The sequence below is a fragment of the Chlorocebus sabaeus genome, chromosome 9 (genome assembly GCF_047675955.1).
Source record: "Chlorocebus sabaeus isolate Y175 chromosome 9, mChlSab1.0.hap1, whole genome shotgun sequence".
Taxonomy (NCBI): domain Eukaryota; kingdom Metazoa; phylum Chordata; class Mammalia; order Primates; family Cercopithecidae; genus Chlorocebus; species Chlorocebus sabaeus.
Window position 1 is genome coordinate 80,194,437 of NC_132912.1, and position 26,106 is coordinate 80,220,542.

At 38.4% G+C, this 26,106-nt stretch overlaps 1 protein-coding gene across 11 annotated transcripts in view; it reads left to right on the forward strand.

Annotated features, from left to right (window-relative positions):
• Positions 1–26,106, forward strand: part of ANK3 (ankyrin 3) — a 703,328-nt gene that overhangs the window by 314,255 nt on the left and 362,967 nt on the right. The window contains exon 1 of one of the 11 annotated variants that reach the window (XM_073019125.1): positions 11,698–24,689. The exons of 9 other annotated variants lie outside the window; for them this stretch is intronic. In XM_073019125.1, the coding sequence (XP_072875226.1) occupies positions 24,576–24,689 (114 nt within the window). In that variant the 5' untranslated portion in view covers positions 11,698–24,575. Of the gene's footprint in view, positions 1–11,697; positions 24,690–26,106 lie in introns of those variants that run through there. One more of the 11 variants, XM_007963374.3, reaches the window with a different exon arrangement.

A 26,106-nucleotide genomic window follows, 5' to 3' on the forward strand; every position in this document is an offset into this window, starting at 1 on the left:
CTCTGCATGATTCTGAATAGAACATTTCGAGTCCCTTTTTTCTGGGGTAAAATTGATTTCTCCCCATACTTCTGTTGGATTACATACTTATTTTATTTTGCAGAATCTCCCAGATTTCCCAGAGGTTAATGTGATATTTGATGTTGAGCAATATTGTTTTGGAATTCAAGTAATAGGTCTTAGAGATTTTCATATTTTCTCCAAAGAGAAGAGAAATTACTCAATAACTACCTTGGGAACTAGAGAAGATTGTCAGTATAACAAAAATTTTATCTGTCATCTTTTCGAACACTTATTCTGTAGAGCTTTAGCTGAGGCACTGGCATGGAAGTTTTACAGGTACTAACATAAAGTAATGTGGTAGCCCACACTTTCATATTCATTTCCATTCATTTCATGAATTATTCACTTGTATATTATGTGCCATAGCATCAGAAGAGGAAATAGACTTCTTTTATGAACTCAATATCGCCTTTAGTAAATTGGCCAAAATAAAGTCTTCATTCAATGTCATAAAACTTTAGTGAGGAAGAGTGGCTAGAATTGCTACAATCCTCTCTTATAAAAAGGTTCAATATTAGTGTCACAGAAAGGTGATAATTATTTTGTTCTTTACAGTTCAGTTTTGTAAAGTCAGGTTTTACTGTTTCTGAAACTGGGAGGAAGGATTATTAATAAGTAGACTTTAGTGGATGATCCAAACTTTTATCGATTCATTAACTCTTTCAATTATTTATTGAATCCTTATTATGTACCAGATAGCATGCTGGGTGGGAATAAAAAGATAAATGAAGTGTGCACTCTGTCCTCAAGTGACTTTAGAGAGAAGTAAAACACACACATTGAAATAATCGTAATTATAAATAGAGCGTTCTGATTATCATTAAAGAGAGAAAATTAATCAGTCAAATGTTTGTTGCACATTCTGTCTGTGCTAGGTGTAATTAGCAATGGGGCTACCATAGTGAAAATTATAGACAGTCTCAGCTCTAAGGGGGCTACTATGGCTAAAGCTTCCTAATAGCTAGTGAGTAACTGACAGTGAGATTTTTTAACAGTCACACAGCATATTAGTTAGGGTGTTCTGGAGAAACAGAACCAATAGGAAACAGACACAGAAAGAGATTTGTTGTCAGAAATTGGCTCACGTGATTACGGAGGTTGAGAAGTCCTGCAATTTTCCATCTGCCAGCTAGAGACCCAGGAAAGCCAGTGGTGTAATGCAGTCCCAGTCCGAAGGCCTGAGAACCTGCGGAGCCGATGATGTAGATTCCAATGTGGGTCTGAAGGCCTGAGAACTAAGCTGGAGAAGATGGATGTAGCAGTTCAAGCAATCAGGCAGGAAGAGATCAATTTCTTTTGTTCTCTTCAGGCTCTCAGGGGATTGGATGAGGCCCATCCACATTGGGGAGGGCAATCTACACTACTGAGTCCATAGATTCAAACATTAGTCATATCCAGAAGCACCCTCACAGACTCACCTAGAATAATGCATCCTGAACACCCTGCGGCCGGTCAAGTTGACAAAGAAAATTAACACACGTAGTTTGTCTGCGTGGTGGCTGGGAACGTCTTCCTACTTGCTTCCTAACCAGCAGCCACTGAGGAATCCCCTCCTCACACACCCTCTACCAGTCACTTTTAGGGCTCTTTACTTTCTTATTTCTTCTGTGGTGTTCATAAGCCTTTTAGAGATTCAAAAGTAGCTTTTCTTCAAGAAAGATTGTAGGATCCATTAGAACTAGGCAGTACACAGCTGGGATTAATTGCCGTGGCTCTCTTCTTATTTTTTTAAATTGGACTCCTTATTTTTATATAGTACTGACTGGATTAAGCACTTTACAAATACTCTTTCATTTCATCTCCATAAAAACCTCATGAGTACTTTCTTCTATATCCTCATTTCTATGCTTTAGAAGTGTGGAAACTGAAGCACAGGCAGATGGGGTCACTTGTCTAAGGTTATTTTCCTAGTAAGTGACCATGCTGGGATTCATGTCCAGGCAGTCTGGTCCTGGAGTCTGGGCTCTTCTCTAGTCCACTGTGGTGCTGTTTAATTCATTTATATTCCTAATTCTTCAAGGTTGGTGAGAGGGGCACACAGGTACCTGCCCCAGCTGGAGTTAGGCTCTCTGCCAGTGTCCCCCACCTCCACCCCTCCAGAGACTGAGAAGCAGACTGCCTGCCACACGGTCCCTTCTCCCCAGGCCTGCTCTATTAGAAGTGGTGCTCTTTTAGTTGTTGTTGTTATTTTCTCATACACACAAAAGAACCATCAAGAAAACATCTTATCTACTTATCCTTAATAGCACAACAACTTCCTCTGGCTTAAAGAAGTTTAGCATTTCTCGGATTAGGTTGCCCTGACCAAAAAGTACAGTTATTGCTAACCAGTTGTACATTTTGAAAGATATTTACCTCTGAACCCTGAACATAACTGGCCTAATTTTTGTTTCTCTTTTTCAAGTGAAAAATAAAATAAAATATTCTGTGTAAGAAAATCACAGAAGGTAATAACTACTTTGTCCCTCCTCTTCCTAATTCTGTAAGTCAGTGTAACCTGACTGCTAAAACAAACAACCTCTAAATCTAACACAATAAAAGTTTGTTTCTGGTTCACAACACAGTCCAATGTGGCTTGGTGTAGGGGCTGCAGTTATTTGGAAACCAAGTGCCTTCCAGATTGGGGCTCCATTATCCACCAGTTCCTTGGAGTTCCCCCAGTGGATCCTTGGTAGCTGGGTCAAAAGCCAGTAGAAGAAAAAGGAAGGAGAGGGATAAAGATTGGATGGGAGAGGCCAGGTACAGTGGCTCACACCTGTAATTCCAGCACTTCGGGAGGCAGAGACAGGAGGATTGCCTGAGGCCTGGAGTTCAAGACCAGCCTGGGCAACACATAGTGAGACCTTGTCACTGCAAAAAAATGAAAAAATCATTTGGCCAGGCATTCTGGTGTACACCTGTAGGCCCAGCTACTCAGGAGGCTAAGACAGGAGGATTCCTTGAACCCAGGAGCTTGAGGATGCAGTGAGCTATGATTGCACAATTGCACTCCAGCTTGGTCAACAGAGTGAGACCCTGTCTCCAAGAAAAAAAAAAATTGGGTGGGAGGCCAGGCCTGGAGGTGCCACATGTCACATCAATCTGCATCCCCTTTCATCCTAAGTCACATGGCTTCACCCAGGATCATGAAAATTGTTTGAAAAATATCTAGCCAGTCTCTGCTACACCAACCAAAGTTTGATAAAAATGAATATTCTTTTTGTTATGTCTTCCTTCTTCCCTCCCTCCATCCTTCCAACAAATATATAAGGAGAACCACCTATTAAGTGTCAAACACTCTAAGCTCTGTGGAACACATTAGTGAAGAAAAACAGATGTTGCCGCTTCCCCCACGGAGCTAAACACCTGGTACAGGGAAATCACACACAAAGAATGTAAAGTTGCAACTATGAGTAATGCGTGTTTTTTGTTTGTTTGTTTGTTTTACTTTTTAATTTTTTCGTATAAAGAGGTGGGGTCCCACTGTGTTGCCCAGGCTTGTCTCAAACTCTTAAGCTCAAGTGATTCTCCTGCCTCAGCCTCCCAAAGTGCTGGGATAAGGCATGAGCCACCACACCTGGGCTGCCTAGTACTTTGAAGCAAGGTGTGTGATACTATGAAACCTACAAGGTTAGGAGTTTATTCAATCAGGATATCAAGAATTCAATACTTGAGCTGATTCTTGGAGGCTGAGGAGGCATCATCTAGGTGGAGAGGGGAAGTGGAGGGACTGGTAGAAGACCAGAGGGGATGCACCTGTGGAGTGAGATGAACCTAGACAGGACGAAGCTGAGAGACTAGGGCACAGAGCATGTGATCCATGATGAAAGGGAGGTGGCAGAAGATGGTGCCATTCTGAGCTAAGAACACTGGTAGACTCGTGGGAGGCACATCATATATTTTTAAATGTTGTTGAGTTTGATACTTCTGAGGGAAGACATCAAATAGGCAGTTGAATTTTGAGATCAGAAGCTAGAGGAGGGGTCTAGGCTATGAGTCATTCCACATAGATGATCATTCAGGCTGTGGGCATGGATGAGGTGTCCTAGGCAGAGAGTACCGAGTGGGAGAGGAGAAGTCCCAAGGTGGAGACTGGAGGGCCTCTAATGTTCAGTGGGAAAGCAAGCTGCTATGCATCAGAAACAGAAGGAGCACGACTCCTTTACAAGAGAAAAGGAACTCCTTTGCAAAAGCTACTTTCTAAGCTTCATTTTCTTTTTTAAAAAAACTAACCAGTGGAAAGTGAATCAGCCAACTTCTTTATGTGTACATCTTTTTACTTAATCAGAAAAAGAATTCATTGTTTTTTAAACAAATGATACCCACATAGACTGATATTCTCCACCATGAGCTATATGCAGGAATATTTGCAATAACCTCTTCATTGGAGAATGGAGACCCAATACCAATTGGTGGGAAAGGTGAAATTAATGCTATTTTTTTTCTCTTGGTTTCTCCAGAAATGAGAAATTTGCTGTTTGGGTTGGGTAGCAAGTTTCATGAACTGAACTTTCAAGCAATGCAAGATGATAATACATGGCATGAAGGGAGCCTTTTTCTTTTTAATGAAACCCATAAAATGGAGAAATCAGCTGTAACCCTCACTGCAGTGCTAGTTATTTCTGTACATTTAGGAAAAAGAAATTTGACCTCAACAGGCAACTTGTAGTAAGGTTTTTCACTTTGCCTTCCCAGATATATTGACATCACTGCCTGCTTAAGGGGGACAGCAGAGTCAGGCAGAAGCCACATAATGATAGCATTGCTCCATGCCTGTTTGTTTTCTGAACTCCTTACTCTTGTTAATTAGTTAATGTGCCCAGTGTTATTAACTGAACTCAGAACCACATCTTTACTCAGAAGGAGCTGAGTTCATATAAAATTCTGGCTGAGGAGTTTGGGAGGAGGGAAGAAGAGGAAAGGAAAGTCAAAACCCAACTGCAGGAAGAAAGCTTCCGTATCAGGCCCAGTGACAGAAGCATTTTCTGTGTATGCACTAGGGGAAAGGATCTCTTGAGATGGCACATTGGTCCACAAAGGAGTAAAGAGATTGGTACTTTCTTTTATGCTGAGATCTTTACTGCTCATTTCTCTAGAGTTATTCTTTCTTGTTACAGTGTGTATTAGTTCATTCTCATGTTGCTATAAAGAGATGCCTGAGACTGGGTAATTTATAAGAAAAGAGGTTTAATTGGCTCCTGGTTCTGCAGGCGATACAGGAAGCATGGCTGGGGAGGCCTCCGGGAGCTTTTACTTATAGCAGAAGACAAAGCAGGAGCGAGCATCTTCACATGGCTGGATCAGGAGGAAGGTTGGGGAGGGGATGCCATACGCTTTTAGGCAACTGGATCTCATGAGAATGCCCTCACCTACAGTATGAAGAGGGGATGGTGCTAAACCATTCATGAGAACTCTGTCCCCATGATCCAATCACCTCCCACCAAGCCACACCCCAACACTGGGGTTGACAATTAAACTTGATGGGGTTGACAATTGAACATGGGTGGGGACACAGGTCCAAACTATACCACAGTGGCAGAGAAATCATAAGCAGTCAGGTTGATAGATTATAACAGAAAGTTCAAAATGGAAAGAGTATTTCTTAGGAAAGGGAATTCCTTATTCTATTGCCTTCCATGGATTTATTCCAGAGAAGCCAGGAAGAAAATGAGAAAACATCACATAGGTGTGTTGGAAAGTAAGTTGCCTGAGCAGATGGCAACAGGGGTAGGGACAAGTCAGCAAAAGTTATTGATTATCCACTGCATGCAGAGTATGGGAGACACACAGGGCAGGCTAAGGTGTGAGCCTCCTCATTCATTCTTCACAGAAATAATCGAGTGGCAGAGATGGTACAAACACACTAGAAAAGTGTAGCATCGTTTTGTATTGCTTCAAAAGGGCAGAAATTCATTAAATATGTGACATAAAATATCCGGTCATAATATTTACTGAAAGTCTTCAGATAATTTGCTATATCTGATCTGCCATTTCTGAGCACTATGTGAAAGTTAATCACTCTTGAGCCTCAGTTTATACAATTTATAAAACAGGAATTATGAAGTCATAGGATGGTTTATATAAATCCTGTCCTGTAGCAGTTTTTCCACACACATTGATGAATGTGTAAATGAATGAATGAATGAATTACTTAGCACAGTGCTTGGCACATAATACTTATTAAATGGATCTATTATTGCTATGATGGTATTATTTTTGTAAGCCATTAAAGAAAGTAGAAGATGTCTCTTCCCTTGTAACGTAATACTCACATATACCCTTGCAACTTTGTCCATTGATATATTAATTGAGAAATGGTTGGATAATTTGCATCCTCACAATTCTGTAGAGGAGAATAAATTATAATTATCACTAACATTTTCCTGCCTCTGTTTCCTTCAAGGTATTTGGAAAGAGGCCAGAAATAAGAAATAGAGGGGCCACATACTTCAAGAAAAGACCAATTTTCAGTGGGATTTTGAATATACAGCTTGGCACCAAGAAATAAAGAAATAATGTGGATTACAGAAATGACCTGAGAGAAACTCAAAAGCTTGGGTTAACCAATTTGTTTGCTCTAGTTTAGAGTGAGAAAGAGTAGCTGGGACTTTCATGTGATACAACAGAGTAGAAAATCTGCAGGGTTCTCAATGAATTTCTATCTGAAAGTTTGCCTAGAAAATGCAGGGAAAATGATATATTTCCATTTATAGTGCAACTATTATAGATTGACTGAACAAAAGATCTATTATGGCTGATTAATTTGGTCAAATGACATTAAACGGCTTGCTTTCCTGTTATAATTTGCCCGGGTGAAAGGTTTGGTGGCAAAAATGGCGAATGAGGAAAAGGCAAGGTAATGAAAACAGAAAAAAAACACCTAACATTTACCAAATATCTGCTATAAAACAGGCACTGTGCTGGTTACTTTATAAGAGTTATCTAATTTATCTGCCATAATAACCCCAAGTGATAGTCAAAAACCAGATTAATCTGACTCTAAGTCAATCCTTTTATTGGTAACCTTTAATGAGAAAACCTAACTTATCTAGGGCAGGAACCCCCAGCCCCCGGGCCCTGGACTGGTACCAGTCTGTGGGCTTGTTAAGAACTGGACCACACAGCAGGAGGTGAGCGAGCATTATCGCCTATGCTCCACCTCCTGTCAGATCAGCAGTGGCATTAGAGTCTCAGAGGAGCACAAACCCTATTGTGAAATGCACGTGTGAGGGATCTAGATCGCTTGCCCCTTATGAGAATCTAACTAATGCCTGATGATCTAAGGTGAAACAGTTTCATTCTGAAACCATCTCCCAACCACCCCATGTCCCCATCCGTGGGAAAATTGTCATTTATGAAACCAGTCTCTTGTGCCGAAAAGGTTGGGGACTGCTGATCTAGGGGTCAGCAAACTACAACCTATGACCCAAATCTAGTGCCTGCCTGTTTTTGGAAATAAAGTTTTATTGGAATGCAGCCATGTCCATTTACGTATCATCTATGGCTGCTTTCATGCTACAAAAGCAGAGTTCAATTGATTTGATATTCTGTATGGTCTGGAAAGTCTAAAATAGCTACTATATAGCCCTTTACAGAAAGTTTGATGACAGAAAAAGTTTGACCCCTTTTACTGCCCTGACACTTTGAGCAAGGTCCTCTTTGAGAGTTTCTTCCACAAGAAAACAGAGATAATGTTGCTGGCCTCGTCTAATGTACAGTGTTATAAAAATGTAACCTGTTGTATATGAAAATTGCACGTAAACTGAAAAACGGTCTACCATATAGTATTGGTTGCTTTTTCTTCCAACATGCTGTTAGGAGAATTTTCAAATGTAAAACAAAAAAAGTGAAAGAATATACAATGAATGCACATATACCTGCCCTTAGATTCTACAATTAACATTTTGCTGTATTTGTTTTATTACCTATATACCCACCTGTCAATCTCTCTATGCATTCATCAATTTATCTTTCTTTTTATGTATTTCAATACATAGATGTCAGTAAAATTCACCCTAAACACATTAGCTTGCATGCTGTCATTAGTTGGAGGTATTTATTTACTTTTTTCTTAGGTAAAATTTACACACAATGAAATACACAAAACTTAAATGTACCATTTGATAAATGTTGGCAAAAGCATATACTTGGTAACACAGACTTTTTTGAGACACAAAACTTTACTATCACCCCAGAAAATTTTCTTCCTTCCCAATCAATACCCACCTCACTCCACTCCCAGGAGCAACCTCTGTTCTGATTTTTTTCACTATAGATTAGTTTTGTCTGTTTTAGAACTTCATGTAAATGGAACATACACTATATACTCATTTGAGAAAGGCTTCTTTTACTCAGCATAATATGCTCAGTAACAGTAGGGTTTTTTTTCCTTCTTCTTTAAGATTAATTGTATGAATACACCACAGTTTGTTTATCCATTTACTTGTTAATTAACATCTGGGCTGTTTTTAATTTTTTGTTCCAAACAAAGCCTTCCATAAACATTCTTATGCACGTGTTCTTGGGCATATGTTTTCTATCTCTTGTGGAAACATCTAGGTGTGGAATTGCTAGGTTATAGGGTAGGTGTTTGTATTATTTTATAAGAAACTGCCAAATGTTGTTTCCAAGTGGTTGTGCAATTTCACACCCTCCACTCACAACATATTAGAGTTCTGGTTGTTTTACATCCTTGCCAACATTTGGTGTTGTCGGTCTTTAATTTTAGCCTTTCTGGTAGTTGATAGTAGTATCTCATGTCAGACTTCATTTGCATTAGTCCCCAACTTTTTGTGTATTGACCAATTTGTAGGTGTCTGTTAAAGTCTAATGTTCATTTTTTAACTGGGTTGTTTATCTTTTTAGTTTTGATTTGTTGGAGACACTTATATTTTCTGGACACTGATCCCTGGTTGGATATATTCTTGAGAATATTTTCTTCCACTTGTGGCCTATTCATTTTCTTAACAGTGACCTTTGAAGTACAGAAGCTTTAAATTTTAACAAAGTCTAACATACTTTTTAAAAAAATATTGTGACTACTATGTCCTATATACTGTCTTAAGAAACGTCTGCCTACCCCATGTTGTGAAGGTATTTTCCTATGTTTTCTTCTAAATGCTTTAGAGTTTAGTTTTTATGTCTAGATGTATGATTTTTCTTGGATTACTTGTAGTGTGTAAAGTAGGAGTTGAGGTTTATATTTATTCATATGGGTATTCTGTTGTTTTACATGATTTGTTCAGATCATTTTCCTTATTGAATTGCTTTGGTGCCTTTGTTGAAAATAAATCAATGATATAAGTGCAAGTCTATTTCCCTTGCATTGATCTTTGTGTCTATCTTAATGCCAGTACCATGCTGTCTTGATTATTGTTTCTTTCTATAATAGTAAATTTTAAATTCAGGTAGTGTCACTCTTTCAACTTTGTTATTATTTTTAAAGATTGTTTTGGATAGTCAAAGTTCTTTATATTCACATACAAGTTTTATAATAAGTTTGTCTATTTAAAAAAAAAAATCCTTGTGGTGTTATGACTGGATCATGTTGAATCTACAGTTCTGAGGATAATTTTCATTTTAATAATATTGGATCTTGCAATCCTTGAGTGTAGTAGATTTCTACCTTAATGTAGATCTTTTATTTCTCTCAGCAATGATTATAGTTCACAATGTGGAGGATTTACACATGTCTTTCATTAAATTTATCCAAAGTACTTTATGGTTTTTGGTATTTTCAAAAATAGAACTGTTCTTTTTTTTTTTTAATTTGATTTTCCAATCACTTCCAGCCATCATACAAAATACAACTGATTTCTGTATGTTGATCTTGTATCCTGAAACCAAGCTAAATACACTTTTTAGTTCTAGGAGTTGTTTCATAAATTATTTAGGCTTTTCTATGTTAACCATCATGTCATTTGTAAAAAGAGCCAGTTTTGCTCTTCCTCTCCAATCTTGTGGCTCTCTTTTCTTTGCCTTAGTATACTGTCTAAGGTCTCCTGTATAATGTTGAATAGAAGTAGTAAGAGTGCCAATACTCAGGAGAATGGCGTGAACCCAGGAGGCGGAGCTTGCAGTGAGCCAAGATTGAGCCACTGCACTCCAGCCTGGGTGACAGAGCGAGACTCTATCTCAATATTAAAAAAAAAAAAAAAAAAAAAAAAAGAGTGCCAATACTTTCGTTAGTCTTAGAGGAAAAGCATTCAACATTTCACCAATATGTGTAAACCAAGCTTGTATTCTGGGATAAGCCTCACTTTATTAAATTTGATTTTGCTAATATTTTGTAAGGGATTTTTACATTTCTCTCAATGAGAGAGATCAGTCTGGGTTATGTATGTATGCATATTTTTAATTTATTTACTAGGTTTGGTGCAAAGATTATGCTGGCCTCATAAAACAATTGAAGTGTCCTCATTTGCTCTATTTTCTGAAACAGTTGGTGTGATATTGATTTTTTCCCCCAAAGTGTTCAATAGAAACCACCAGCAAAACCATATAGGTGTGGAATTTTCTTTGTGTAATTGTTTTTGTAATGATTGTTTTTGTAGTAATTTCCATTTCTACATAGCCTCCTTAGATTTTCCTTTTCATCTTGTGTCAGTTTTGATAATTTGCATTTTTTTGAGAAATATATTCATTTTATCTAAATTTTCAATTTATTAACATAAAGTTCATAATATTTGCTTTCCTTTTTAATATCTATATGCTTTGTAGTGATAGTTCCTCTTTTACGCCTAGTATTTGTGATTCATATTCTCAGCCTTTTTTGGTATCAGTTACTTGCACTGCATAACAAACCACCCCAAACTTAGTGGTTTAAAATAATAACCATTTGTGTAACTCTAGGCAAACCACTAGGCTGGGATCAGCCAGGCAGTTCTTGTGGTTCAGGCAGGTTCCCACAAACATGGCCTTTGGTTACCTGCCAGTCTGCTAGGTGATGGTGCTGGCTGGCTATTTTCTGGGGTATGGGGTGATGAGCCACATGTCTCTGATTATCTACCAGGCTAACCCAGGCTTTTTCACATTGTAGCTTGGCCATGTTCCTAAACAGAATGGAAGTGTGCAAATTCTCTTGAGGCGTAGGCTTGGACTAGTGTAAAATTGCTTTTGTTCTTTTCTATACATTGTATTGCCTAAAGTCAGTCACATAAACAACTCAAATTTATAGGGAAGAAAAGCATAGTTCACCAACAATTCCAAGTGTGTGTGCATATAGGATCGTTTATTTCAATCTCCTGCATGTTAAGGCATATTACAAATGTATACACCATTTGTTATGAATGTAACAGTTCATGTAAGTAGTCTAATGTTACCATCAATGTTATGATACAGTAATCCTCAGGCATCTTCCCGGGGCCTTACTGAGCAGTAAGTTCTTTGGTGTCTCATCAAAACCATTTCCCCCATTAATACTTATGCATTTTTTTATTATTTATATTATTAGTTTTATAAATCATTTATTTTGGTTATCCACACAACCCCAAACCAGTATAGTTCTAAGCTCTTTTTTGATCAATGTTACTACTCTATGATCCATAATACTTGAATAATTCAAAATGTGGCACTGGTAAATATTATCATGAATATAGTGACTTTGGGTTTAAAAAACAGCTTGGGTTTTAAATGATTTATAACTGTTAATAAGTTGTAAGTAAAATGAAACATAGCATAGATAATATATTTCTCCAGGTCCCTATTCTGTCTGCCAACTGTCACATAAGATTCTTGGACAGAGAATATATAAGTAGAGTTGGGAATGGGATGATAGAAGTACGGTTTAATTCCACCAGTCTCTAAATAAATATTTTAGCCTAGCCATTAAGTCAGGTTGATTGCACCTTTCCTGAAATCTACCTCCAGAAATTTGTCCTCAGTTACTTAATGGGTGTGTGAACTCATCTAAGTGGTCATATATAGCATTGTTTCTCTCATAAAAAAATTGGAGCGATCTAAATGTATAATAGAAGGGGACTGGTTTAAAAAATGACATATACATCACATGGAATATTATATAACCTTTTAAAAGTTATAGAAGAGGACTTAGTGATTTGCATGGTTATTCAGTATCTGCATTAACACATAATACATTTTAAAGCAGATTATAAAGCTACTTGAATGATTATATTCTTGGTAAAATAGTTACATTTAAATACATATAAACATAAAGAGGGACTTGGAATAATATACAACAAAATACTAATGGTACTCATTTCTGAGCAGTGGCAATATGATTTTTAAAAAATTCTTCCTAGTTGAAATTTTCCTTTTATTTATCCTGTGCTTTTTAAGTGGCAGTTTTTAAATTTTATTTTACTGTGGTAAGAACACTTACCATGAGCTTTACCTTCTTAACAAATTTTTAAGTGTACAGTACAGTGTAGTATCGTTGACTATCAGTGCAAAGGTGTATAGCAAGTCTCCAGTGCTTATTCATGTTGCTTGACCAAAATTTTATGCCCATTGATTAATAACCTCCATTTCCCACTCTCCGCAGCCCCTGAGAACCGCCATTCCACTCTTTTGATTTTGTGAAGTTGACTGTTTTCGATACCTCATAGAGTGGAATCATGCAGGATTTGTCTTTCTGTGACTGACTTACATTTTCTGATTTTTAAATCCATGATTTGAAATTTTTAGAATGAATATATGTTGAAGATAGGAAAAATGAGTAAAATGACTTTTACAGAAAAGCTCCACACAGCCACAGTTTTCAAAATTATTTTTATTTTTTTATTGCCACCCTCAATACAGGAAGAGCTCTTGAGCTTTAGAAAGCCTGCAGAGTCACTTCACACACTGGGGCCTGTTGGGGAGTAGGGTGGAGAGAGGGAGAGCATTGGGAAAAATAGTTAATGCATGCTGGGCTTAACACCTGGGTGATGGGTTGATAGATGCAGAAACCACCATGGCACACGTCTACCTGTGTAACAAACCTGAACATCCTGCACATGTACCCCAGAACTTAAAAATTAAAAAATAAAATATAATTCAAGATACGACAGCAAATTCCCCTAAGCTGAAGAAAGACTTGTTTCTTTAGAATCTAAAGGCAAACTGCACCTGCAGACTGTTCACGTGCTTTTATAAATAAAGTTTTCATTGTAATGTAAAAAAAAAAAAAAAAAAAAACCTTTGTAATGATCTGCTTATCCCCAAGACTGATTTTATTGCCACCTTGATAGAACATGCTATCATGAAATGCAGGTAGTTACCTTAGGATTGTTGTTTCTGCTGTTAATACTCACAAGTACTTATAAAGTGGGGCAATTCTTTTTTAATAAGCATGATGATTTTGTTTTAATTTGCCATTATTGCAAGAAAGCCTTGTGAAGAGTTTTGGTTGGAAGCCGAATCAGCATTCTTATTCCTTTCCCATAACTCCTATTCATAGGATCTGAAATCTTTTTAAAAACTCAAATTGGCTAGAAAATTATTGTTAAAAATAGACACAAATATTGCATCTGTGTTAAACCACTGGTTGTTATCCTGGGCTTGTCTCACCAGTCTCACTGAAGAACTCACTGACAAAGTAATATCTATTACATATAGTAAAACGGTATTTCTATTTAGTAAATCCCACTATTATCACTGGTGTAGTACAAATTTTAGCCAAATCTTACTAGATTTTAGTGCCATGGCTGCACGCACACACACACAGACACACACACACACACACTGTATTGGAGGTTTTGATTTATATTTTATTTTCATTGAATAGATTGTTCAAGCGAATTTTCATCTAGAAAAGGGTTAATGTGATGGACACTTGGTAATGTCCAGGGGTATTGAAACTTTCTGTAACCCAAATTAAATTTGATTTAAATTAGATGTATGCTGGAAAGAATTTTTAGAGTGAAGCAAAGTGTTGCAATATCACCACCTCTGCAGAAAAGACCACAGTTTAAATTTTTTCATTAAATTATTCCGTTTGTTGCAGGAAGGAGCAAAACCTAGATACTGATGGCTGAGTGTATGGAGTTTAGTGCAAGTTTTCTTGTGCCGGCAGAAACACTGGGGCAGATTCAGTCCACCTGGGTAACTATAGCGGCTCCTTGCCTGCAGCTCCGTTGTTCAGGCAGCTTGTTCCATGTCAACACCTGCTCATTAGGAACTGGACCAAGACTCCCAGAGAGCTCTCCGTGGCCCTGGTTTTGTATCCCTGCCAATCTGAACTAGAATTTAATAACAACCTTGAGGTGAAACTTGGGCCTTTCCTCGCTGCTAATCCCCAAAACCATCTGGCCTTTCCCTTTCTCTGAATAACAATTTTGTGCATGCGTGGTGGGAGGGAGGAGGATGGGGTGAGAGAAGGGGAACAAACATCTTACATTTCTTAAAGGACAAAGTATTCACTTTCAGAGTAGATCGTTTCTTTTAGGTCACAGACCTGAGCTCATTCTTTCCATAGCTTCCACATCTTTAATGCCAGATGATTGTTTAAAATTTGCGCCACTCATTAACTGTTGACAAACCTCCAAGTTTGGTTTTTTTGATGAAATAATGCCAAAACGAAGCCTGTAAGTCTGTAATCATGATTCTGATTTTTAAAAAGATTATGCATTTTCTCTTTAATTTTCCACTGGGTTTAGTACAGTATTACATGCATAGGAGATACCCCATAAATATCTGTGTATTCCTTTGTGTTGCCCTATAAGTAATTGAAGTAATTTATGTGCTCTACAAAGTAATTGAAGTAAGATATGTATAGTATATAATAGGAAATTACAAATAAAATACAAAGCATCAGAACTTCCTATGCCCTCTTCCCACCCTAAGGGAGGAACCAGACATAGTGAACCAGATATCCTATGCATTGCATACAGAGCATCATGTTTATGATACTGTTGGAGGTTCACCCAGGGAAGATGCCCATTGAGTGAATGCCATATGCAATCAACTGTACTACTTAAAATTGTTTTCTTATGCTCGCTGAGCATTTGTTGAGTTTTGGTGTCTTAAATAATGTATAGAATTATGCTGCTTCATTAAAGGAGGTACCCAATAAATATTTGTTAAACGAGTGAATTAAAGAAATGTTATCTGTGTGGAGCTGGTATAGAAAATGTACATAGCAACATATGTTTTTCCATCACTGACATGTCGGTTATCATGTTCAAATCCAAAGGAAAATTTTCATGGGATTTATGTAAATACACACATCCACACATGTATACATACATGTATCCACATATACCTATGTGTATATGCATACAGGTATGTACATATACATGAATGTACACATAAATATTCCAAGCACCAAGTTTTGACCATGCTGTCCATTCGCCCTTTCCTAAAGACCCTCAGAATGATATGTTATTAACAGTGTGATACCTCAGACGAGCAGTCAGCAAACAGGCCTGCAGGTCAGATCCAGCCTTATTTTGATATAGCCTGAAAGCTAAGAATGTTATTTACATTTTAAATGGTTAGAAACAAATTAAGAAGTATATATGGTAATACCTGAAAGTTATATGAAATTCAAATTTCAGTGTCCATAAATAAAGTTTTATTGGATTAGAGAGACACTTTGACACCCTTACATATTGTCTCTGGTTGCTTTTTCACAGAGTCCATTAGGTGCAACAGAGACCAAACAGCCTTCGGAGCCTGAAATATTTACCCTCTGGCCCTTTACAAAAATGTTTGCTGACTCCTGCCTTAGAAGATACGAAAGATAAGCAGAATAAATCTGCCTGTGTCAAGGAATACCTCCCAGTATTACAAACGATGCTGTCCCACTCTCAGACCCTTTTTAAAAGATCTTGGGAAAGAATGAGAAAATTGTTCTAGAGTTGTATTTTTTCAAAGGACCTCACCATCTTTATCTCCAAAACATAGGACCTTATGTTCCAAACAGGCTGTTTTGAATATTCAAACTTTTATCATTCTTGTGATTATATTTTTATGATCTAATGAAAGGGCAAGGAAAAAGTTGCAAAGTTGTGGAACATACAACATGAAGCTCAATTAGTCTGATTCCAATGTGCCTTTCAAAACAACATGAAAGAGAAAGCCTGCTAACCCTTGCTGAGTCCAAGGACAAGTAGGAAGAGAGCGAATCCCAAATCTACTCAGGAACTCTGAGTGCCAATCTGCGTTATTGTCTCCCCAACAGGATGATGTCCTGTGTTTATGTGTTAATGTTTTTGTTCTCTGTGATGTCCGTGTTGCTTCATAGACATTGATTATTGAAACACACTGGTAAGATGGGGAAGAAGCAGGTGTTATTTCCACTCTACAGAAGGATGAGGCTATAAACTCTACATGTAGCCCTTTCCATGGCAGGAAGTCAGCTCAGTGCTACATCCAAGAAAATAGGATGTCTTTTTGTTAGACATAAATTTCTGCATGGTTGATATGTCCCTCAATATGCTAAAGAATTATTATCTGAGTTTTAGTCTGAAATTTGACTGATTTTCATTATGGAATCTGGAGTACTGTTTAGTTTTTTTTTTTTTTTAATCCTACGATAAGTATGACCTCCTAAATCAATGAATTAAATGTTTCATTCTCTAGAGATAAGATCATTTGCTTTCTTATATGTGCTGCTCCATTCCTCCTACACAGGGTCAGCAAATAATTCCTGGGCCGACAGTTTCCTGAATCTTCAAATAAAATCTCCTTTGTAGCTTTGCCTTTTAGTAGCTTCTTGAAAGAAATGTTTTGAAAGTGAATTTACTTTCCTTATATCTTGATCAGAACTCACCAACATAAAATGATGCAAAAATCAGTCACTTCTTCCTTACTGTAATTGTATTTCAGCATCACAGAGCGTGTATTTTGGGAGAGTTTAGAATTCCTTTCATGTTACAGATATGGAACCAGAAACTAGGTAGGATAAGGTCTCTGTAAGATCTCATAGCTACTTAGCAACAAAGTTGGGGTAAGAGCTATTTTGCCTTACTTAGTTACTTTCCTTATATTTCCTTTTGGCCAACTTAAATATAATTATTATATAGACATTAAATTATAAGAGTTTATTGAATTATCAGAAGAAATAATTTCATAGAATATTATATTTGGCTATGAAACAACAAGACTTATTTCCACAAGTTACACAGGAAAATTTATTTCATTACTCAGTGGTTATACTTTATCAGTCTTTTTGAATTGTTATTAAGCTGTAAGTTAATAAAGGTGATGGAAGCTAGAATTATACAAATAGTTTAAGAGACAAGTGTTACCAAAGCATATCTATTATCTTCAGTAATAAGTATATGTGAATTGAACACATTACTTGAGAAGCCATTTGCTCTTTGCTATTAAATGAATTTCTTGGTTTAGAGGGCAATTTTTGGAGAATTAGTGCCCTAATAGAGTGAATTACCTAATTCAGCTGGCTCCTCACTCTCATGATTTATTTTTCCTAGGGAATCTAAACATGGAATGAAGCAAAGAGTTCATAAACAATTGTTCCCCATCCGGTCACTTTCAATTCACTCATACTACTTTATTTTCTTCATAGCACTTGTTACTATCAAAAATTATCTTGTTCGTTTTTTATTTGTTTACTCCCTGGCTCAATATTCAAGAATTGAAGCTTCTGAAAAGGGGACCTTATCGGCCTCATTCCCTGTTGGATCACCAGCACTAATAGCAGTAGCCAGGGCGTAAAGGGAATTTTGTATTTTCTGTTCAGGTTACAAGCAGTTCGGCATGTTGACTAGAATGTCAAAGGGTCACTTGTGAAATTATAAGTTCCATGGGTAGGGAAAAGAGATCTGACCTAGAAAGCATTGTGCTGAGTGCTGACCTCTTCATTATGTTTTACATTACCCCACCCCTGCTTCTGTAGCACCTGTCTGTGTGTTCTAATTATTGGTGTCCTTGTCTTTCTTGCCCATGGAAACTTGAGGGAAAAGACGAAGTCTCATTCCTCTATACATCCCTGGTGCTGAACACAGTGACCAGCAGGGTAAGGGAATGTGTCCATGAGCACACGAATGCTTCTTTCAGCACAAGTGCCTGAGAACATACTGTATGTTTATGCATCACCTGTACAAAAAAAAAAGAAAGAAAAAAAAGAAAAAGAAAGAAAAAGGCGTAGTGGTTGATTGCTAAGTGTTCTCTGCTTGTTTGATGAAACAGCTGCCTTCAGGAAGACAATTTCTGACAGATCGGGCTCTCTTTTTGTTAGTACTGTGTAAGTTCTTTAGACCAGTGCTGTAGAGTAGGAATGGAGTGTAAGCCATGCATCTAATTTCAAATTTTGAATAGCCACATTTAAAAAGCTTTAAGAAAGTGAAATTAATTTAGTAATATATTTTATTTAACTGATCGTATCCAAAATATTATTTCAGCATGAATCAATATGTAAAATCATTGAGCTACTTTGCATTTTTTGGTACTAAATCTTGAAACCTGGGATATATTTTACGTCTCAATTTGGATGCAAAATTTTTGTCGGAAATACTTGATCTGTATGTTCTATCATAAAATTTAAAGTTAGAAAAGTAGATTTGCATATCCAAATTGTTCCAAACACACTTGCATGTGTTCTACTATCTGAATTGAATATCAATTTGAAATTTTAAATAAAAATAAATATTTAGTTCTCCAGTTACACTACTCACTTTTCCCTACCCAGTAGACACATATGGCTAGTGGCTACTGTATTGGCCAGTGCAGAATACAGTAAACTCTGCTTGAATAAACCTTTCTTATGTATATTTTTAAATTTGCAAACATTGAAACCCTCCTTTCACATAAATCACAGCATTCTAGAAGAGTGAGGACTGTCATCGAAGTCATCTAGTCCAGCTGCCTCCTTTTACAAGAGCCGGAGTGGGGAGAGGAAGTGGCATGTGGTTCATCTTCCTCGCACCCCTCTCTTGGTGCCTGCTTTGCACTCAGAACTCTGCCAGGCACTACCAGTCTACTCCTTCAGGTTGAACAGATACCACAGATATGGCTGTGGGGTACGTCTATGTGCAACGGAGGATCTCCTCCTCTCTGCAGGCCAGTGTGGGTGTGATGGAGAGACCTTGGGGAAGCCTCCTCATGTGCCTGCCCCTGTCTGCCCATGTGAGGTCACAGAAGCAGCTGGTGTGCTTGGGACCAGCTGGCTGTCCCTCCAGCACTGAGGTCAAGCCGCATAGTCAGATGGATGGGGAAAGAGGGCAGACTAAGTGCTAAGACAGATGGCACCAAGGCCAGTGCTTGTTATCCAGAGGTGCCACCCCCTACAAGGGGTGTATGAATGGCTACCAGTCCCTCAGTGCTATCCAGTCACAGTTTTTTGTTTTAAGAACTTCATATGTCTCATCTAAAAGTGAAAAATAATATGAGACTGTGAATTAAAAATTTTCCAGGTATGTGTTTTTTATTTTGTCATTTATAACCCTTGACAATTTTAGTGCTTGTTTTCTTTCCTGTTCCTTCACCTTGTTCCAAACCTGCTCTAGGTCTTTTGGTATCATCTAGGATGCCAAAAATTCATGAAATGATCATGGATCCAGATTTCTTTGTGAAGAAGAAATATTTTGACTATCTCTTGTGGCGAGGCTGCTCTGCTTCTGAGAAAACTGAAGTGGGTGCAGCATGAAGTCGTTCTCATTCCATCAAAACACACACTTGCCTCATTACCGGGAACCTGGAGTAGGGTTGAGGAGGCACACCCTCCCTGGCAGCCCTGGAACCATTTCTCTCTTTAGTTTCTTTCTTGCCTCTATCCTCCATTATTCTATATACTCCCCAACTTCTCCTCCTTTATATCACAATGTAATATTTTTTACATGTGCACAGCTCTTGTAACTTCAGAATCTCCGTGTGACAGTGTCATCTCTGTAGAAACCGCATATATTGTTATTGGTTTGTGTGTCAACTCAGCTTAACAAGGTAGAGACACAACATGAAATGACGAGAGAGTAGTCAAGTTATTAATTGACTGAACTAATATTTAGAGCTTGTCTTGAAATCCTGAAAAGGTGTATGTGAAAAATGAGTGGGGAGAAATACTTGGCTGTGTATCTAAAGTCTATAAGGCATCCGAATGAACTGATTTGGCTTTATTTTCAGTGGCATACTTAGTCACAATTGTTTGATTCCTGGACTAGATATTATCTGGAGTATGCCCATTACTCCATATGCCCAATGTGGAAAGATATTTTAATTGTTTTTATAGAAGATTCATGCTCTAATAATGCCCAGGCAGGAAGCACTCTGCATGAAACTTGTTAGTTCTGGTAAGAAATAAAAACAATTATTTGGGACAATTTTTGGTAGAGAGAATCACTTTTTTTTTTTAATACTGTAAGTTCTAGGGTACATGTACACAATGTGCAGGTTTATTACATATGTATACATGTGCCATGTTGGTGTACTACACCCATTAACTCGTCATTTACATTAGGTATATCTCCTAATGCTATCCCTTCCTCTCCCCCTTCCCACAATAGGACCCGGTGTGTGATGATCCCCTTCCTGTGTCCAAGTGATCTTATTGTTCAATTCCCACCTATGAGTGAGAACATGCAGTATTTGGTTTTCTGTTCTTGTGATAGTTTGCTGAGAATGATGGTTTCCAGCTGCATCCATGTCCCTACAAAGAACACGAACTCATCCTTTTTTATGGCTGCGTAGTATTCCATGGTGTATATGTGCCACATTTTCTTAATCCAGTCTGCCACTGATGGACATTTGGGTTAATTCCAAGTCTTTGCTATTGTGAATAGTGCCACAATAAACATACGTGTGCATGGAGAATCACTTTTTTTGACATAACTTCTAGTAACAAAGCTACAAGCAGGGAAAACACAGAGACTCTTTGGGGCAGTGTGCTCTTTGAGGCAGTGTGGTGGCTTTCAAATTGTGCTCACCAAAGCTGCCTTCTGGAGGAGGGCTGAGAGAGCCAAAGGGCTGGGGCTCCAGGACACCATTTTTTCCATTCAGCCATGCAGCTCCACTGTTACGTTTATTATAAGTGCCTTTCCTGTAGGACGTATTCAAAGAATGATTTCTTCAGCTAATAAAAATTTGAAAGATCACTCTGTACTATATTTTGAAAGCATGGTTTAGGAATTCTTGTACCTGGGACTTTTCTAAAACAAGAACAGATTCTTTCTTTTTTTCTTGAGAAAGGAAAGTCACTTAAGAATTTTTGTCCTCAGAATTTTTTTTCTTTTTTCTTTTTTTTTTTGGAGATGGCGGGGGGATGGAGTCTTGCTCTGTCACCCAGACTGGAGTGCAGTGGTATGATCTCAGCTTACTGCAACCACCACCTCCCGGGTTCAAGTGATTCTCATGCCTCAGCCTCCCGTGTAGCTGGGATTACAGGCGCACACTAACACGCCCAGCTAATTTTTGTATTTTTAGTAAAGATGGGGTTTCACCATGTTGACCAGGTTGGTCTCGAACTCCTGACCTCAAGTGATCTGCCCATCTCAGCCTCCCAAAGTGCTGGGATTACAGACATGAGCCACCGTGCCTGGCCTACCCTCAGCTTTTAATAGCTTTGGCATTCCGTGCATAGGCCACACCCATCCTATGCAAGTCCTGTGTACACATTCTCATGGCCAATGGCAAGTAGTAGGACTGGAGAATTTGCGGTAGAGGGAGGTGACTATCAGCCTGACTGAACCTTGTACTGTTGTTTCCTCTAAGGCCATGTTTGTATCTCATTCTTGTTGCTACCAGGGATCTGCCCCACTTCTCAGACACATGAGCTTGTACCAGTTGGACAATTAGTTGAACTTTAAAGATTCATACTAGTTTTTAATCTCCCAAATGACCATAAGTTCTTGAAATTTAAGTGGAAATTTTTGATAAAAATTTAGTCAAGGAATCAAGTTTTTAAAAGTTCTTTTAATGTTTTCATTTCAGCTATAATAAAGGCTTTGTAGAACTATTGATAAAATTGTCAATTCAGTTTTGGGGGGAACTGGCATTTGTGGCTCTCTTGAGTCAATACCTTTGTTTTGAGAATAAGTACACTAGGAGCTTGAGAGTTACTGGTCAGGATTTCTGCTGTGTAGGGAGAAAGGGATTTAGCCTTTAGTAATATCAGTCAAAACCTAGGACCCACAGGGTTGCCTTTCTTAGTAGAGTCACTGTTCAAAGTTCTACTTTAGAAATGGAAGATAAAAGATCACATTTTCTGTAAAAAAGGTAATCTGAGCAAGCTATACCTTAGGATTTATTTTTGATGGGCTAACCACTTACTGAGATAAGGGAAAATCCAAGGCAACGAGAAAGTCACATTATGGAGTCCTAAAAAGCCATGACACATTCTCAACTTCTGAACATTTGGGGGAAGCAAAGAATTATTCTAGAGAGAAATACATTCAAAAATACCTGTGGCTTATTTTCCTAATTTCCAACTATGGTTTTGCCAATAGAAATCAATGAGAAAGTATAGTGCTTTGCCAGCCTCAGATGGAGAAGTTACTTGATCAAGCACACTTCTAAATATATTTTAAAGTATCATTAGTGTCTATAAAGGAAGAAGGAAAAGATGATCCAGGAGCCAGTGGGAAAGCCGCCAGCTTTTTAGCTGGCTGTTCTCTTCAACTTACTGAAAATAAAAGAAATTGTATGAATGTTTTCAAAAGTATAAGATTATTTATATTGGGAAAATGCATACGAAGGTTTAAGTTTTACTCTGCCCCACCTGTTACTAATACAGTAAAATATCCTAGTAGAAAAATACTCATTTTTACTACAAAGACCCAAATACCTTTCATCTGTTTTCGGATCTGAGTTACATTTCATCCCCCACCTTCATTTTTCCCCATTTTTGTGTAGTTTCATAGGCAACGGAGAAACTTTCCAGAACTCTTTCTTCATGAAGACAGTTTGTGTGGAAGTCAAGCACGTGCGCATCGGTGCACATAGTAGGCCCATGGTAACTCTATGACCAGCGTGGTTTCCCTGTAGTTCGCCTTGAGGCCTCAGAGAAGTGCGCAGTCCATTGGTAGTAGGAATGGGACACCATGGTCCCTGAATTTCCCTTCTCTTTTTCATCACTGCTCCACAGAGACTATAAAGCATCCTACAAGAGGAAAAGAGGAAAGACCTTTGAACCCTAAATCTAGACGTATGGTGAGTAGAAGTTGTTTGCAGGAACTCACGCTTGGCACTCTTTGTGAAGCAGACGAACAACAACTCCAGAGAACCCCAACCAAATTCTCACATGATGCACTGGACCTGGTGCTCTGTCCTTTACACACCTACACAGTCAGCCCTACAAAATCAAATGCACCGGCAGCCAAAGTTATGGACTTTTGTATTGGAAGGGCACATGCTAACAAAGTCTTTTCATCAGAATATCTTTTTTCTTTTTTTTTTCGCTGGCTCATTTTCTTGGTGAAATTGGTGTGTGTGTGTGTGTGTGTGTGTGTGTTTTTTACTAGGTCTCATATGTTTTAGGCCCAGCCTGACATTTCAGCAGTTTCTTGCTAAAGCACTTACTGTGAATACTGTGTAGTATGTGTGCAAATGACTCTCGACTTATTAGATTTCTTCCAGTGTGTGCATCCTAGCAGAAGACACCCCAGCAGGCCTTGAGCACTGCTGCTGCTTCACTTCACATAATGAATATTCAGAGGCTGCGGTCATTGAGAACTCAGGTGGCAAAAATAGTAAGGTGATTGAAGCAAACCCTAACATGAAAGCAAATCTGCATTTCACTGACTCAGAAACACTGATTACGGCACAGATTCCTGACCCTCAGACCCCAAGAGAGGAGAGTCCTGGGGAACCTCCTATGAATCAGGCATCTGTTCCATACACCAACATGCTCACATCTTTCTGTATGATGTGTTGTAATCAGCAAGTTGTTTTTAAAAGACAACAAGCCCTTGTGTAGTCTTCTCCACAAAATGCATTCAGGCTGATAGTTTAGCATAAAGGATGCACTGTTGAGACGGGCAATACATGCATTGTTTTCCCCGTAATGCAGTCAGGATCTCCATAGCAAAATGTAGTGTGTTTTTTGAAATCTTATTTTATATATTTTGTCACCATCAGCAGTTGAACTAAAGTAGGAACAGCTCCATTCTATCAGGGGTTAAATTATTCTCTGTGTAGATCTAGTGGTGATGTATAAATTGCAGCCTTTTCTTTTTTTCAAAGGATTCTAAAATAGGTTTTCAGAATTAGTGCTGGATTTTTGCTTCTGCATGTGTGGTGACTCTTGATTCTTCCCCTTTGGAGAAGCATCCTTTGCAGCATTCCCCCTTCGGAGGAATCACTTAGACACTTCCAGCTGGTGGCAGGGGATACAGCCATAATACAGCTTCCTCTGTCCCAGCTGTCTTCTTCACTACGGTAAATGCATTACGATGGCTGCACTCTCCTGTAAAGGTTCAGGTAGAGGAAGGTGTAGGATGAAGTCCGGACATCATCATTTGGGTTTTTAAAAGCTTCAGCTTCTCCAGCATCTTTGCATTGTGAATATCTTCCTGCTTCTAGTCAAAGCTTTCTCTCTAGTGATTGGAATGCTGCTGTAAGCCTGATTAAAGGTGCCTGAGGATATCACCTTTTACAAGGAAGCCGTGCCTGCTTGAGAGGATCTTTTTAAATGCATTATGGCTCATGCAGCCTCACAATTAAAGAAAAACAGGGATTTAGAAATCAATGCTGAAGAAGAGCCTGAGAAAAAAAGGAAACACCGCAAACGGTCCCGGGATCGGAAGAAAAAGGTATCTATGTATGCCAGAGCATGTATCTTGCCTGGATTCTTTTTGTTGTAATCTCCCCCTGGCATCTGTTAGAAGCATTAAAGCTTATTTTTACATGCTGGCTAGAGTGTAAATTGGGTGTGTAAACTGGGAACAGATGATAAACCCTATGGCAGACCATGGCCATAGGATGGGCAAGGCAAGAGGGATGGTTTTCTCCTGTGGGGTGATTGCAGGGCTATGCGGAAAGTGTGCTTCACTTTATATAGGCATGGGCATGTTTCCATGACACGGAAAGGTGTTGTGAGGGAGTTACAAAAGTAGTTTCTTCACAGCCCAGTCAAGGTGAAATGCACTGCGGTGACTTAGGTTAGAGGGAGAGGCCAGAGAGCCAGGCTTTGTACTTCTTAGAGGTTTGTCTCATGGAAAAAGAGCTTTTGTGCTGGAACTGTGTCACATGCGTGCGTTTCCCAGGCAGATCTGTGACCTTAGAGACGTAGCACAAAAGTCATTTCCTGCTTTGCTTTTATTTCCTCTTTCTTTCCTTTTGCCTCTTATTCTTATAAGGTGCTTTTTGTCAAGTTGTGCAATGGAAATAAACTGCTAGAAATAACTTTCTTTTGTTAAATAAAGCTGAAATCACAGAGGTTTGGTAATTTGCTGGGTGAGAGTGATTATCCTGAACGCAGGAATTCCAGTGACCTGAAACCTTCAACACTGATCGCTTTAGATCAAAGCATAGGCATTGATGATTCCTTACTGATATTCCAAGGCAGGGGGAAAATAGGAGGAAAATTCTGGGTCAGAGGTGTTTTATTGTAGCCCATGAGTACTTAGAGTGTTTGCCCTTAAATATGACTCCTAGGTGCTGAACCAGGAGTAAGACCCCAAAGCACTTTTCCTCCACGATAATTAATAAAATTGACTAAAACTGTGATCTGAATAGGAAAGGCAGGTCGTAAAGCATTTTTATGTGTCTTTGTGAAAATTCCCAAGGGAAAGATATCCTTAATTTGCTGTGAGCAGTGAGGCATGTGCTTTCTAAATGACATGCAGATTTCATCCCCCACATGGACCCCTCTTCAGGAGTGACCGTGAATATTCCTGGTACTCTTGCCATTTTCTTCAGAGTTAGGATCTATGGAAGACTCTGCCTTTTGTTGCATAGCTGACTTTGAGATTGAAGCTGGAGAGCTGCAGTTGTTTTGCTGCAAGAGGTTAAATATAGTTAGTTCCTACTTTGATATTCTTGTAAATAAACTTCTTGAATATATTTTCATAAAAATACAAACTTGGATTAAGAAATTGTGTGCAGGCGTATTTCAAAGCCTTGCACGGTGGAGTTGTTATGAAATTGCCATACTTTGCTAGATTATGGTCTAATTTTATTGTATGAGGTTTCTCTGTGGGTAGGTCACTACCACTTGCCCCCTCTCCA